This window comes from Colossoma macropomum, unplaced genomic scaffold (assembly GCF_904425465.1).
Source record: "Colossoma macropomum unplaced genomic scaffold, Colossoma_macropomum, whole genome shotgun sequence".
NCBI classification, from domain to species: Eukaryota; Metazoa; Chordata; class Actinopteri; order Characiformes; family Serrasalmidae; genus Colossoma; species Colossoma macropomum.
Window position 1 is genome coordinate 46,113,177 of NW_023494789.1, and position 14,587 is coordinate 46,127,763.

A 14,587-nucleotide genomic window follows, 5' to 3' on the forward strand; every position below is an offset into this window, starting at 1 on the left:
TATTTGTCTTTTCCAAAATAAAAGACTACATGCATTTAATATCTGTTTGAGGAGATTAAAAACTAGCTGCTAATGATGCATCAACATTTAGGTGCTGTCGTACATGTTAATCATAAATTAACAGTTAAACCCTGAAGACAGAAGCTGTTAACGCTAACCGTGTTGAGCTGTGATGTTGCAGAAAACATGCTGGGCTTCTTTAGCGTGTGGAGCATGTGTACATGACTTTGCACTTCACGCAGCGGTTAACATGTTGTGTTTAAATGCTACAGAAACTGCTACAGATGCTAGAGTTTCTAAGAAAGCTGGTGTTGTAGCTGTGGGTGTAACTTTGTTTGAAAAAGTGCTAGAGATAAGAATGTTAAAAACTTCATAAAAAAGTGAGAAGCCTCATCTAACAGCGATCCATGTAGCTGTGATTAAACAGAACAGTTCCTTCACTTCAGGGTAGATAAACGATAAATACATATTTATCAGTATTTTAAGGAAATCATTGAGCGTGTACAGGCCTGTTGGTCTTATTAAATAATTCCTCTGTTAGCATAGCTAGCTTATTCACCACTACACTGCTTACAGTAAACGTTTAATGCTTCATCACTGTAATCTTTAACTTTTTTCAGTCATTGTACTCTCCTCTGGTCAGTAAAACGTAGCATTTAGCAGCTAACTATGCATCTGCATCAGTTGCGTTAGCAGCATTTGCTGTGTTAACTGTGTGCTTTCATAGCTACATTAGCTGTGTAAGCTGTGTTGGCTGCATTAGCTGTGTTAGCTGTGTTGTCTGTGTTAGCTACATTTGCTGTGTTAGCAACGTTAGCTTTGTTAGCTGCACTAGCTGTGTTCAGGACCTGCTTTACTTTTAGATTAATCTCCACAGCACTTTAATAACTCATTAACTGACACAGCAGCTGTAGAGTGAGTGAAGAGGAAACGAACACCTTGAAGAATCGATCAGGAGGAACATTCAGACTGAGAGGGGAACCCTGAACTCCTGCAGGAAGAGCCCGAGTGAATTTAGAACATTACACTCCTAAACTGTGCTGGGAGGTTTAATGAGTCAGGATTGAACAGAGAGGCTGTAATTGATTAATGACTGTTCATCGGAGCTGATCCGTAGTAATAAAGTGTGGATTTCTGCCGTGGTTGAGGTCAGTGCGGTGAACTGTGTGCAGCTCAGGTTAGCCGGCAAGCTAATCTGGCTGACTCACCTTAAATGAACAGTAAAAGCGCAGACGGTAATAAAACAGCCTCCTGTCTGTCTGCGTATCATCCAGTCTCTCTGTAATGATAATTTATAGTCAGTGAGAAGTGTTTAAAGGTTTGAGATTAACATTCACCATCTCCACTGTTTTGGATCTTCAGTGCTCATCAAAGCCAGTTCCACTGAAGTTAATGTCATTTCTCTTTAAACTATGACTGCTTCACTGCAGAGACTGTATCAGACGCCTGTGAGTGCTGCGGCGCTGATGTGGACAGAGTGTGTTTGTGCTAAAGCGGAAGTTTAGATCACACTGTCACTGTTTGGTGTTTCTCAACAGAAGCAGCATCTTCACTGAGACCACACGCTGCCACACACTAACCCTTACAGCAGAGAAGGTGGCCAGTGCTGTGGTGTTTGTTGTTGTGCTGGTTTGTTGCAATGGTGCTTTGTTTTCATGGTGGCTGTTGCCATGGGGGTTGTAGCTGTAGTGGTTTGTTGCTGTGGTGGTTTGTTGCCATGGTGGTTGTTGCCATTGGGGGTTGTAGTTGTAGTGGTTTGTTGATGTGGTGGTTGTTGTCTTGGTGGCTGTTGCCATGGGGGTCGTAGCTGTAGTGGTTTGTTGCCTTTGGGGGTTGTAGCTGTAGTGGTTTGTTGATGTGGTGGTTGTTGTCTTGGTGGCTGTTGCCATGGGGGTAGTAGCTGTAGTGGTTTGTTGCCATGGTGGTTGTTGCCATGGTGGTTGTAGCTGTGGTGGTTTGTTGCCATGGTAGTTGCCGTCATGGTGGCTGTTGCCTTGGTGGTTGTAGCTGTAGTGGTTTGTTGCTATGGTGGTTTCTTGCCATGGTGGTTGTTGCCATTGGGGTTGTAGCTGTAGTGGTTTGTTGCCATGGTGGTTGTTTTTATGGTGGCTGTTGCCATGGTGGTTGTTGCCATGGGGGTTGTAGTTATAGTGGTTTGTTGCCATGGGGATTGTAGCTATAGTGGTTTGTAGCTGTGGTGGTTTGTTGCCATGGGGGGTTGTTGCCAATGTGGATGTTGCAGTGGATGTTTTTGAAATAGAGGTTTGTTGGCATGAGGGTTGCTGCCATGAAGGTTGTTGATGGTGGACAGTGACATAGTAGTTTGTTGGGGTGTTGGTTGTTGCCGGGCTGGATGTAGCAATTGTTGTTTTTTAAAAGTCATTTGTTGCCATGGTGGTTGTTCCAGTGATGGTTGTTGCCGTGGTGTTTTTTGCAGTTGTAGATGTTGATGTGGTAGTTTTTTGCTTTGTTGGTTGTTGCAGTAGTGGGTGTTGTTGAAGCTGTTGTTACCACAGTGGTTGTTACCATGGTGATGGTTTTTGCTTCATGGAAGATTCCCTGATGAAGGTAAGCTAAAGGGCTTACACTGATTGGGCTTTGAAGTGCAGCAGAGCCGTCAGAGCTCATAAAGTAAAAGACCATAAAACACCAGAGCTCTGTGTGTGTGTTTAAGAGAGGATTTGAGGAGCTGTGTTGAGGCTGAGATAAAAACACTACAGGACTGGAAGCGACTGTGTTGACTGTTTTGTTTGTTGTTTCTCACTCATTTTTAGATCGAGCATCTATAAAACATCTACATAATTTTTCAGTGAAGGATGTGAATATAAAACGAGCTGGTTACAGTTTAAACAGTGGTTATAGTTTAATCCAAACTCCACTCTGAGAGCAGTTTCACTGTTTCCGCCACTGAAACCCGTCTGAGCTGAACCTTCAGACCAGCCAGGTGAGACCTGAGCTCACCTGAACACCTACAGAGTTTCTGACTCGGTTATTTGAAGTGAAGTTCAGAATCTGTGCTTTCCACTTGAGTTCTCCGCTGTTTTCAGTGAGCTATAAATATTAACAGTGCATTAATGATTTTGTTGTTGCCGGCGGAAAAAGCGGCCTCTGATGGTTACGAAAGGAACTGCAGATGAACAGCATTCTAAAGTTACTCTCTCTCTGTGTTGTGGTCAGGGAGATGGGAAGGTGTTTTAAGTTGTAAGTAATGAAATTTTAAGCACTGTATATGTGACATGACTGATGACATCATACAAAAAGATTTGCCTTTTTCATTTATTTATTCATTTATTTATTTGTTGCTAATTTATGACTAACAGAACGTTTCATACAGTGCTATAATGAGGCGAGGGCTGAGTGGTGACCAATCAGACTGGTGATATATATATAACACTGGCACACACAGAGAGGGAGATATAACAGATGATAAAACATTATTATTACCAAAGTGGTTTTCAGCTCACTGTAATGTAAATACAGCTTAATCAGAGCACGACTACTGCAGATTATGAAAATATAAAAATACTAACTCTAAAACAAGCACACAGGGGTCTTTGTATGCTGAAATTATTAAAAAGTTCAAAACATTTTATTAGTATTACTATTATTTTAGCAGTTGCAAAGCTGAAATCAGGGGTGCTGCAGCCCCATCACCCCCCCATTGCCCACATCCCTGATTGTGGATGCTTTTATTTGCAGCCTGGTGGAGAATGTGGGGCTGTTCTGGGTTTGGTTCAATGTTCATGCGCTGAGGTGTTTTATGAGTCAGTGAGGGATTTTACAGTGCCATATTATTTGAACAGTACAGTATAGATTATCTACATATGTTCAAATTATTAATAAACTATCTGGTGAAAATCAGATTCTCAACAGAGTCAGAGTTAAAATTAGGAACAGAATCAGGATTAAGATTAGGACCTGCTTTAGGATCAAGATTAGGACCTGCTTTAGGATCAGGATTAGGACCTGAGTCTTTGACACATCCATCTCCACTGAATCTTCACGAGAAACCATCAGAGCAGCTAAAGCCAGCACCGCCTTGAGAAGGTCATGTTCATGTAAATAATGGAGGTGATAACTGACCCAGCGATGCTTCTCTGCTGAGTGTAATGACCGTAAATAGAGCCGCTGTGATCCCAGCAGGACGCTCAGCTCTGACTTTAGAAGGTTGAACTTATTGGTGAACTCTTTGGGGACGGTTCTGTTTTCTGTGAAATCCCACAGGGAGTTGGGCTCTTGGCGGGTTTGGAGCGGCTCCGTGTCTCCCACAGTTCCGAGATTAGAGCCGTGTTATTGTTTCTGCATTCATGCAGCTCCTCACTTGACTCCGGAGGCGTCTGTTCAGGTTTCTCTTTTCCTTGAGAGCTTGGAGAGCTTCCAGAACTCTCAGATTCACCCAGAGCTTCAGCGCTGGAGATAAATCACTCTGTCACCTCAGTTCAGCTTCAGTTCAGTTCCTCACCCTCAGTTCCCTCATTAGAGCAAATCATTAGGAACCCGGACTCAGCTCGCCCTGCACCTCTTCTGACTGAACAATGACTGAACGTTTTTAACAGAACTCAAAATCTATGCTCACTCATAACATTTATCTTACTTTACATTATTTCAGTTTACGCCTCATATTTTTATGGACTGGCAATTTCAGCACTATGTGAAAGCCGCAAAATATAGTAGGGGAATAAAATAGTTTCAACATATTTTAACAAAGTAATGCAGAAGAATTTGTGATGCTAATTGACTTGAAAACTTGTTTAGTGCTTTTTAGCCTCTAATTAGTGATGATGTAACTGGACTAGAAAATGGAGAACATCTTGAAGTATTGGTGATTATTAAACTCTTATTCGCTCTAATGCAGTAAACTCCTATCTGTTGATGCTATCTAGAACCTACAGGAATTATATACTAAAATGGTGTGAATTTCAGTGATTAAGAGATGCTCAGTTTGCGTAATAAGGTCTTCACAAAGTTTTTAGTTATACTCATCACATCGTATAAGCAGATGTAGATGCTGTTGTGTTTATTCTGGTCTTGTACCTTGAAAAAGTCATGCAAAAAATAAAGGGCAGAACTGATCTCTAGTTATATATCTGTCTATTTACACAGTTACTCAGGAATTCTGAAGATTTGTGTTTGTCATTTTTGTGAATTTTGTATAATTATTTCTTCCTTTTTCCCTTCTTGTGCATTTTTAATATGCTTCTGTTTTGTATCCTAGTAAACCTTGACCAGAATGCCCTGCATTCCTATGTTCAGTGTTATTCTTAGTGTCTGAACTCATGAAGTTCTGAAGTTCTGAGCTGATCTAATTAGTGTTTGTGTTTTTTTGCTGCAGATCGTGAGGATCAGTCCATTCTCTGCACGTGAGTGAACGAACTGCACACACACACACACACACACACACACACACACACACACACACACAAACCCACACACACACACACACACACACACTCTGATTATGTACAGTTCTATAATTCACAGTAACTCAGAGTCTGAGTTTCTCTCTAACGTGTTGATGAGGTTTTGTTACAGAATTCCTGCTGACAGTGTGATTCAGTCTGAACTGAAAAAGATAGCCCCTTTTTTTGGGGGGGGGTGGTCAGCAGTGATGGAGCTGAGTGACCGGAAGTGGGTTTATAAATGTCTCTTCACAGTGGGAACGGGCAGAAGGGTCAGGGGTCAGGGGTCAGGCCACTGCAGGGCCTCTATACAGCCTCTTTAGGCCCATTAGCCTCTCTGCAGGAAATCAGTCCTGATGCTAAATCCAGATTAACTCCTGTTTACTTAACAGTGTTTGTTTATTTGTTTAGTCTCTGACTCATCACTGTCCGTGCGCTGTAGATGTTTTATCCCTCAGAGAACATTCAGACATTCTGTAAAACAGATCCTCAGTTTCCCTTCTGAGGGATTCGCTAAAGATGCGACTTTACAGGTGATCTGCCTCTTACAGGGTTAATCTGAATATGAGATAAAATGTTTAGAAATGTGTGTTTGTTGGTGGTTTTAGCATTAAAGGAAATGGAAACCACCCTGAGCTGCAGCGCAGTGACCAATCGGATCGCTCGAATCCTGATTTAATCAGTCAGATTCCAAACTGTCTCTGTGGGCGGTCTGGCTCCTGTAAACTTCCTCCTGTTTGATGGGTCTGTTTGAAATTGTAAATTAAAATAGCTGAACTGCAAATTCCATCTTTATAGATAGCTCTGATTCATACAGTGTCAGAAAACGTAAAATCAAGTCTATTAAAGATACCGAACAACTTAACAACTAATTGGTGGAGTTTAAGCATTTTATCACCTGTTAGCTACGTTAGCTCTAATATAATATTCTTTTAGATATGTAAGTTCTGTATCTATATGAATCTGGGCCCACATTCAGAACTTTAGGACCCCTAATAAGCCTAGTCTTGGACTAAATTAAAAAGCCAGTGGTGTTTTACCGTAAAATAAATCAATTTAATTAAATTTAAATTAAATTTAGTCAAGTTTAGTCAAATTTAATTTAGTCAGAGTTTGACATTTTGCCCTCAGGTACCCTCATGGTCAGTGTATATATAGCAGGTTTCTACTGTTGTATAAAACAGTGATTTATGTGTGGGTCTCTGAGGAGCTTTTAAAGAGTTCTAACTCTGAGAATGACCAATCACTGACCAAAAAGCTCTCATATTTTAAAAAAACATTTCATAGCTTTTTGGGAGCCATAGAATACAAATGGGGGAATAAATTAGATTCAACTCATTTTAACAAACAAATGCAGAAAAATACACTCATATATGAAGTAATTTTCAGTGTTTTTTCAATCAAAATATTAAGAACAGGTGTTGAATTTGTGATTCTAATTCACTTGAAAACTTGTTTAGCACTTTATAGCCTCTTATTAGTGATGATGTAACTGAACTGAAAAATGTAGAACATCTTGAGGTATTACTGAGTATCAAAGTCTTATTCGCTCCAATGCAATAAACTCCAGATTCTATCTAGAACATACAGGAATTATACACTAATATGGTGTGAATTAAGTTGATTAAAAGATGCTCAATAATTTTCAGAAGTGTTCATTGACCATTATTGCAACTAATATCTCTCTGGTTCTGTACTAATACAGATCATAATTAATACAGTTTAATGCAGAGTGAATAAAACACGTAGAAGAGTTTAATTCTTTTAAAATTAAAGCCCTGTTATCAGAGGTCGGCTTGCAGGTTGTCAGTGTAGAGCAGTAGCAGTTCTACATTTTCCCCTTTGAGTTCCTGAACCCCTTGAATACCCGTGTACGGCTCTGAGCGCAGCTCTGAGAGCTGAACGGAGGAAAGCTCCTTCTCTGGATTCACTCAGTCTGCTGGATCCCTCTTATTACCTTATAAGGAGAGCAGAGCATCACAGATCAAAGACTAACTCAGCACTGTAATTCAGGATGACCAATCACTGACCAGTCATAGCTCCTCCTGCAGTTCCCACTGCAGCTCCTTCTGCAGATCATCCTGCAGCTCCAGCTGACCTCCTCGTCCAGCTCCTCCTGCAGATTCTTTTTATTCAGAGCTTATTAGTTGCTGAAATCTTAATAAGATGTTTTAGAGTGATGGTTCAGCTGGGCTTAAAAAAGTCCATCTATCAATTGTATTATCTAGCTTATATCTCACCAATTAGTGTGGTGCTGACTGCATGACTAAATCATCTCACACTCACCTTACACATTAACATGTAAAGTTTACTTCCTGTTCACCAGCTTCGTATTGGAATTTTCTCTTCCATCTGATAAGTGATGATATGATATGATAAGTGGTGATATGATGTGATCTGATGAGTGGTGATATGTGATGTGATAGTTGGTGATGTGACGTTTTGATGTGATGATTGGTGATATGTGATGTTCTGATGTGGTGATTAATGAAGTGATGGGTGTTGGTGTGATCAGTGGTGATGTGATATGAGATGACTTGATGTGATGAGTGGTGACATGATGATTGGCAATGTAATGTGATCAGTGTTGATGTGATGAATGATGATATGTGATGTGATGATTGGTGATGTGATGAGTGGTTATGTTATACGATGGCTGGTGATGTGATGAGTGTTGATGGGACAAGTGGTGGTATGTGATATGATGATTGTTGATGTGATGAGTGTTGATAGGATAAGTGGTGATATGTGATGTGATGGGTGATGATGTTTTGTGATGTGTGGTGATTGTTCTGTCACTGTGATTAATACAGTATTTTGTGTGTGTTGGTTGTTTTAGAGGTGAATCCGGTGCTGGAAAGACGGAGAACACTAAGAAAGTGATCCAGTACCTTGCGGTGGTAGCTTCTTCCCATAAAGGCAAGAAAGACACCAGTGCTGTAGGTATCCGCACACCAATCACAGCTTTAACTACCTTTAATAACCTTTAGTGACTCTTAGTAACCTTTAATTACCTTAATACCCTTAATAGCATTAATACAATTAATAACATTTAAAAATGTTTAATATCTGTTTGTAATGTTTAATATAATGTCTACAGCCAGCCCGAATCACATGCGCACACACACACACACACACACACATACACACACACACACACACACACACACACACACACACACCTACACACACACACACACACACACACACACACACACACACACACACTCACTACACTGCAGGTGTGTAAGTGATCACAAAGGTAGAGTCATATTTATGGACCAAAACAAAAACACAGTCTAAAAGAGAAACTAATAACCATATAACATTAAATGCAAATTACATTAAAAAGCTGTTTTGTAGATTTTACTGCTTGTTCAGATCACACAGCAACAGCTTAACATAAGTGTAAACACATTAACAATTTAATATTGCTGTAATAATGTTTTAATATTACTGTAAACATGTTAATGTTTTAATATCACTGTAAACATGTTAATGTTTTAATATTACTGTAAACACTTTAATGTTTTATTATTACTGTGAACAAATTAACATTTTAATATTACTGTAAACATGTTAACATTTTAATATAACTGTAAATATGTTAACATTTTAATATCACTGGTTAAAAGAATGATTAAAATGTTTAATGTTACAGTTCACTGGTTAAAATGAGATAAAGGGTTAACAGTAATAAGACTCACGTTAGATTGTTAATGAAAACATACTGTCTGTCTGTCTGCCTGTCTGTCTGGATCAATCTGATCACTCAGGACTGTTAAAGTGATAATTCAGGCAGTGAAAAAAAGTGACAAATGACGAATGAAAGCTAATGTTGCCAGTTAGCGTCATGTCACCCTGATGTTGTGATGTCATCATATCTGGAGCACAAGCTTTCATCCTCCATTTAAACTGAGTGCAGGACTGAATTATGGCTTTATCAGAGAGAGAGCGCTTCAGTCTCAGCTGTTCAGAGTTAATCTAACTTCAGTTTCCCCCAAATAGCCACATTCAGGACAGCAGTTGGCCTATGTGAGTAGAAGTGAATGCCGGAGTTTTGATGTGTGGATTTATGAGGTCGTGACTGTGTGTGTGTGAATGATTGTATGTGTGTGTGTTACACTGAGAGGAAACCAGTGTTCAGACATTTTTATTTACATTATTTAATAAACTTCCAGTGCACAGATCCACCTCACATCTGCACACAGAATGTCTTCAGACTTCTTACTTGAATATGGATATGAACAAATAAAAAATAGCTCATCCAGTTTGCATTGAAGTCCTTGTAGTTACTGAATAATAAGCATTAGTATGTAATAAGCCTGAGATTTAAAGGGGTTAAGAGGTATTGGTAAATGTGGCCCAATTTTCTCTAATCAAACAAAACAGAAACAGAACTGTTTGGTAATAATTCAGCACATCGTATTTGGACAAAGAAACATCTGATCCTGAGAACTCCCACAGTGAAGTATGGTGGTGGGAGTAACAAGATGTGAAGCTGCCTCTCTGTAAACACTGGAGAATTACATGCCGTCGGAGGAAACATGAAGGTAGTGGGAGATATTAGAGCAGAATTTAATCTCTTTAGCCAAGAAACTCAGTCTGAGGAGAAGTTGGAGCGTTCATCAGAGGGACCCTTTTAACCTTGAGGAACTGAAGACGGTTTGCTGAGAAGAACAGACCACAATAATGCAAAAATGATAATTACTTCTTACTGTAGACCACATGTGTCAGGCTCCAGTCCTCGCGGGCCACAACACTGCAGACTTCACCACGCTACCTCATTAAACACACCTGATTCAGCTCATCAGCTAATTAGCAAGGCCATTATGAACTGATTTCAGAGCATTAGATGAGGGTAAATGCTAATCTCCTCAGCACTTTGACCTGGAAGGTCCCCAGTTTGACAAGCCTGCTATAGACATATCAAAGCTGGAAAATCGTCAGCTTTATAACGATTGCTCATGGTATTAATTTAGAATTAAAATCTTTGTTTTACACTGATAAACACTTATTTTATGTCCATATTTGTGAGTAAAAGTCTGAAGACGTTAATCTGGAGTGGATCTGTGAGCTGGATGATCATTAATGAGTCTGACCGCTGGTTTGCACTCACTGTACAGTCAGTGTTAGACCTGCATGCCGCCTCACAGCGAGTGGAACCGTGTGAGAAAGTCTTATATGGAGGGACGCTCTCTGTCAGAACACAAACATCCTGTTGCTGTAAATGAGACCAAACTCCCCCATCTGAGATTGACTGAACTCTTTCTGTGCCAGAGGAGAAACAGAGACGCTGGCACTGAAACAGTCACCCTGGAGCACAGTGTGTGAGCATGACGGTGTTCCTCTCATCTCCTCTCTTGTCTTCTTCACCTCTTAATCCAGCACAGGTTAATTAGCACCCTCTGTGACCCTCATACGCGTTCATACAGCACTTTAACATTGTGTACAGGCGGGCAGTAGCGTACAGTCCGCCCCGGAACCTCACTGAAGCAGACGATTAGCTTTAGTTTAGGTCCTATAGGGCTGGACAGCATGACCACACTATTATTACTGTGATTACTTAAGCTTTTCTGAGCTAACTGTGGATATTATCAGTACTTTAATGACATTAAACTGCATGTTTAATTACAATTACAATTAGTGCACTTATTATACTTATAGTACTTTACATAACTACATAACTACACAAATACATGTTAGAAATATAGTAAGTTCTGTTTTCTATAAAGTAATTTGTAATATTTTAGAATAAGACTACCCTTGTAAAGCATTTATAAATGGTTTCATTAGCTTGTTAATATTATTAGTTGGTAAACTCATTTTAAACCATTTTTGAGGCTAGTCTTATTCTAATGTGGTACCAAGTTATCAATACATATTGGATGGTAACTGTAGATACTGGACATCTTTGAGAAAATGGCTCAGCTACACACTTAAAAACATGGTTCTTTAGTAAAAAAATTGTTCTATATAGATCCATGAACACTCAAAGAACTCTTTGCATGATTTAGGGTTCTTTGCATGGTGAAACGGTTCTTCAGATTGATGGAGAATGTGTTAGTTCTATATACCATCAAAAAGGGCTCCTCTGTTGTTACAAGCTTAACGTCATCACAATAGCACAACCCTTTTTGGTGCTATATAGAACCAACACAGTCTCCATCAATCTGAAGAACCATTTCATGCAATGCAAAGAACCCTTTAATCATGCAAAGAGTTCTTTGAATATTTATGGTTCTATATAGAACCATTTTCTTTACTAAAGAACCCTCGAAGAACCTTCTTTTTTAGGACTGTAACACACAGCAGATCACAATAGATGTTTAACAGATAAATTGTTTGTTTGTATTTATTCTATTATCAGTGTTTTATTTTAACACATAAACATTCGCTACCCAAATACACACATAGCAGGTCGTTTTCTCAAAGTTCTGCTCAGGGCTGTTCCACCTTCTGTCTGTTCCATCTTCTCAGAGCTCTGGAAGGTGAAACATGGTGATGCGTATTGTGTGTATCTGAGGCCAGTGATGTCGTGTGTTGGCCGTGCAGCCCTGCCCTGCTGTGTTGGATTGTGTTGTGTCTGTGAAGTGTGCATGAGCCTCACAGAGGGTGTGTGTAGGGACAGTAGCAGTAGATCCACCTTCATGCACAGTTTGGTCTTTACTGAGCACCACTTCTGATAACCCCTCTCACTGCAGTAAACATGGCTGCGTGCAGCCGGAATGTGGAGGCCGTTAGTTTTCCCAAATAAGGTCATGTACATGCGGGTGAGTCATAGAGGAACCCTCCACACCCGCAAACTCAGAGGGGCTCCGGACCTCCGGCAGCCGCAAGGTCCCTGCCGCGGGGGGCCGAGAGACTCTTCGTCTCTCTCAGAAGCAGCCCAGCGTTTTTTTTATGAATGTTTTATAATCTTCACTCTGTCCTCCTTTCTCCAGCAGAGTGTGGAGACATGTCTCTGTCCCTGTCGGCTCTCATTTATCTTCTTTTTTCCTCCTTCTGCTCTCTCTCTCTCTCTCTCTCTCTCTCTCTCTCTCTCTCTCTCTCTCTCTCTCTCTCTCTGTGATCATCTGAAGCTTCCACAGATCTGCTTTCCTTCCCAGCGCTCACCTGCCTCTGGTACATATCCTCCTCTTCCTGCTTGCTGTTTTTAAACTGACTTCACGGCTTTGTATTAAACAACTGCCTATTAACATACGTCAAACAAGATTAACAAGCACATATTGCAGTAATAAGTGGACCTCCTGTCCACTTGTCTGTGTGTAGGTTCGAGTGTATTTAGGTTGGGGTGAGTTTGTGCTGGTCATGTGTCAGGAATAATAATCTAATTATGCGGTAAAGCGTGTCTAATAACCCGCCTGTAACTTGTGATGTAAATCTGGGATTATCGTCTGTGTCTGTCTAAAGGGACGTATCATCTTCAGACTGAGGCTCACAGCCATTTTAGATAGATTTAGTTAGATTCTGCACTGTGAGCTCAGATGGGTTAAACTTACTTAAAAACTGAAGAAACCAGTTGCCTTAAAAAAGTTGAGTTAGTGTAACTTTAAATGTCAAGTTATTACGCCTAAAAGGCAAGTTAATTTTTTCTTTTGTTATACCCCATAATTCTACTTTGACTGCTACTTAGTTTTCTGTTTTATTGCAATTAACTTAAATATTAATTAGAAATATGCATATAAAATATGCATTAAGTTCAGTGTACTTAAGATACCAAACCCTGCATGTGAGAATAAATAAAATGTTTGTGACCTGATTTTTCTAATTTCTAATTTCTAATTTAATTACGAAACTTTCTCTGATTAAGTAATATTAACCACTTTTCCAAATACTGAAGGGTTAAAACTTAGTCCACCAGCACAGACCCCCACACAGCAGCTGAGAGAACGATAACTTGTAATTTTAGCCAAACACAAGGTCAGGAAACTGAGTAAATCATATTTGAAAAGGTTACACCTGAGGAAAGGTAGTCTGGGTGGAGTGAAAACACATACGCAAATAGACAGAGCCAGAAACCAATAGGGGAAAAAAAATTTACCCAATAGGATTGTATCAAATTGTATTTCACTTAAATAACAGTTCACTGAGTTTCAGTTCTACACATTTGTTGAGCAACTTTAATGAGAGAAACGATTAAAACCAACAGCAGTGCAGGTTCAGTTTCTGAATGTGGTGGCTTCAAATCTGCTAACAGACTAAACTTAACTGCAGTGAGTTGATTCAACTCAAAAATGCCATTTAAATATAGGAAATCATCAAAAACATGAAGTAGTTGAGTAATGTGTCGGATTATTCAGTTTTATATACAACAGACTTAATTTATTAGAGTTAACAACATGTGGGATTACAGTGTGTTTACACTTGACTGAGTTTACAGGACAAGATAAATACCTAAAGGTTTATAGATTATTCACCACTTCTCAGCTCAGACTGACTCCTGAAGACCTCCTGAACCCCATAAGCACCTGAGCTGTGAAAACAGACAGCAGTAATGTTGAACAGAACAAAAAGGAGGCTTAGAATGTAATCAGCCAAACAGTTTATCTAAAAAGTATCATAATTCAAAAATTTGGGATTTAAACGCCCTTTATTTTTTGCCTCATCTGTGAATTTACTCCAGTTTCCTGTCTGCGTCTGTCCTGTGCATTTATTTCTCCAGCATGTCACTTTCTTCTCTTCTTTGCTCCCATGTTAGTTGGTGATTACATTTTTTATCTGCCTATTTTTTTTTTTCATGTTTCTCACACAATCACAAAATGTGCATTAACCTCCATTTTGTGCAACTCACGCTCATGGTCTGACCTGTAGGGGGAGCTGGAGAAGCAGCTTCTGCAGGCCAACCCCATTCTGGAGGCTTTTGGTAACGCCAAGACCATCAAAAACGACAACTCGTCACGATTTGTGAGTTTCAGTTAAGAAAGGTGTTGCTGGCTTTACTGCAAATTAATGAAATCCTGAATAGTTAACCACATCCTAAAGTTTGAAACCCTCTATTTTTCCACAGGGCAAATTTATCCGAATTAACTTTGATGTAACGGGATACATCGTTGGAGCCAACATTGAAACCTGTATCTTTTCCCACTAAGATGAGTTTTACGTATTGTCCCTTTAACAGATCTGTACATCACTGCAAACCCCATCCCAGTTTATATCCGATCCCAATTCCAATCCTCAATCCTTAC

The 14,587-nt window shown here is 39.7% G+C and overlaps 1 protein-coding gene across 3 annotated transcripts in view; it reads left to right on the forward strand.

The window, feature by feature from the left end:
* Positions 1–14,587, forward strand: part of myh11a (myosin, heavy chain 11a, smooth muscle) — a 49,161-nt gene that overhangs the window by 12,658 nt on the left and 21,916 nt on the right. For 2 of the 3 annotated variants that reach the window (XM_036571503.1, XM_036571506.1), the window contains exons 4-8: positions 5,333–5,360; positions 8,239–8,338; positions 9,408–9,434; positions 14,214–14,306; positions 14,410–14,473. In XM_036571503.1, the coding sequence (XP_036427396.1) occupies positions 5,333–5,360; positions 8,239–8,338; positions 9,408–9,434; positions 14,214–14,306; positions 14,410–14,473 (312 nt within the window). The remainder of the gene's footprint in view (positions 1–5,332; positions 5,361–8,238; positions 8,339–9,407; positions 9,435–14,213; positions 14,307–14,409; positions 14,474–14,587) is intronic. The other variant, XM_036571505.1, reaches the window with a different exon arrangement.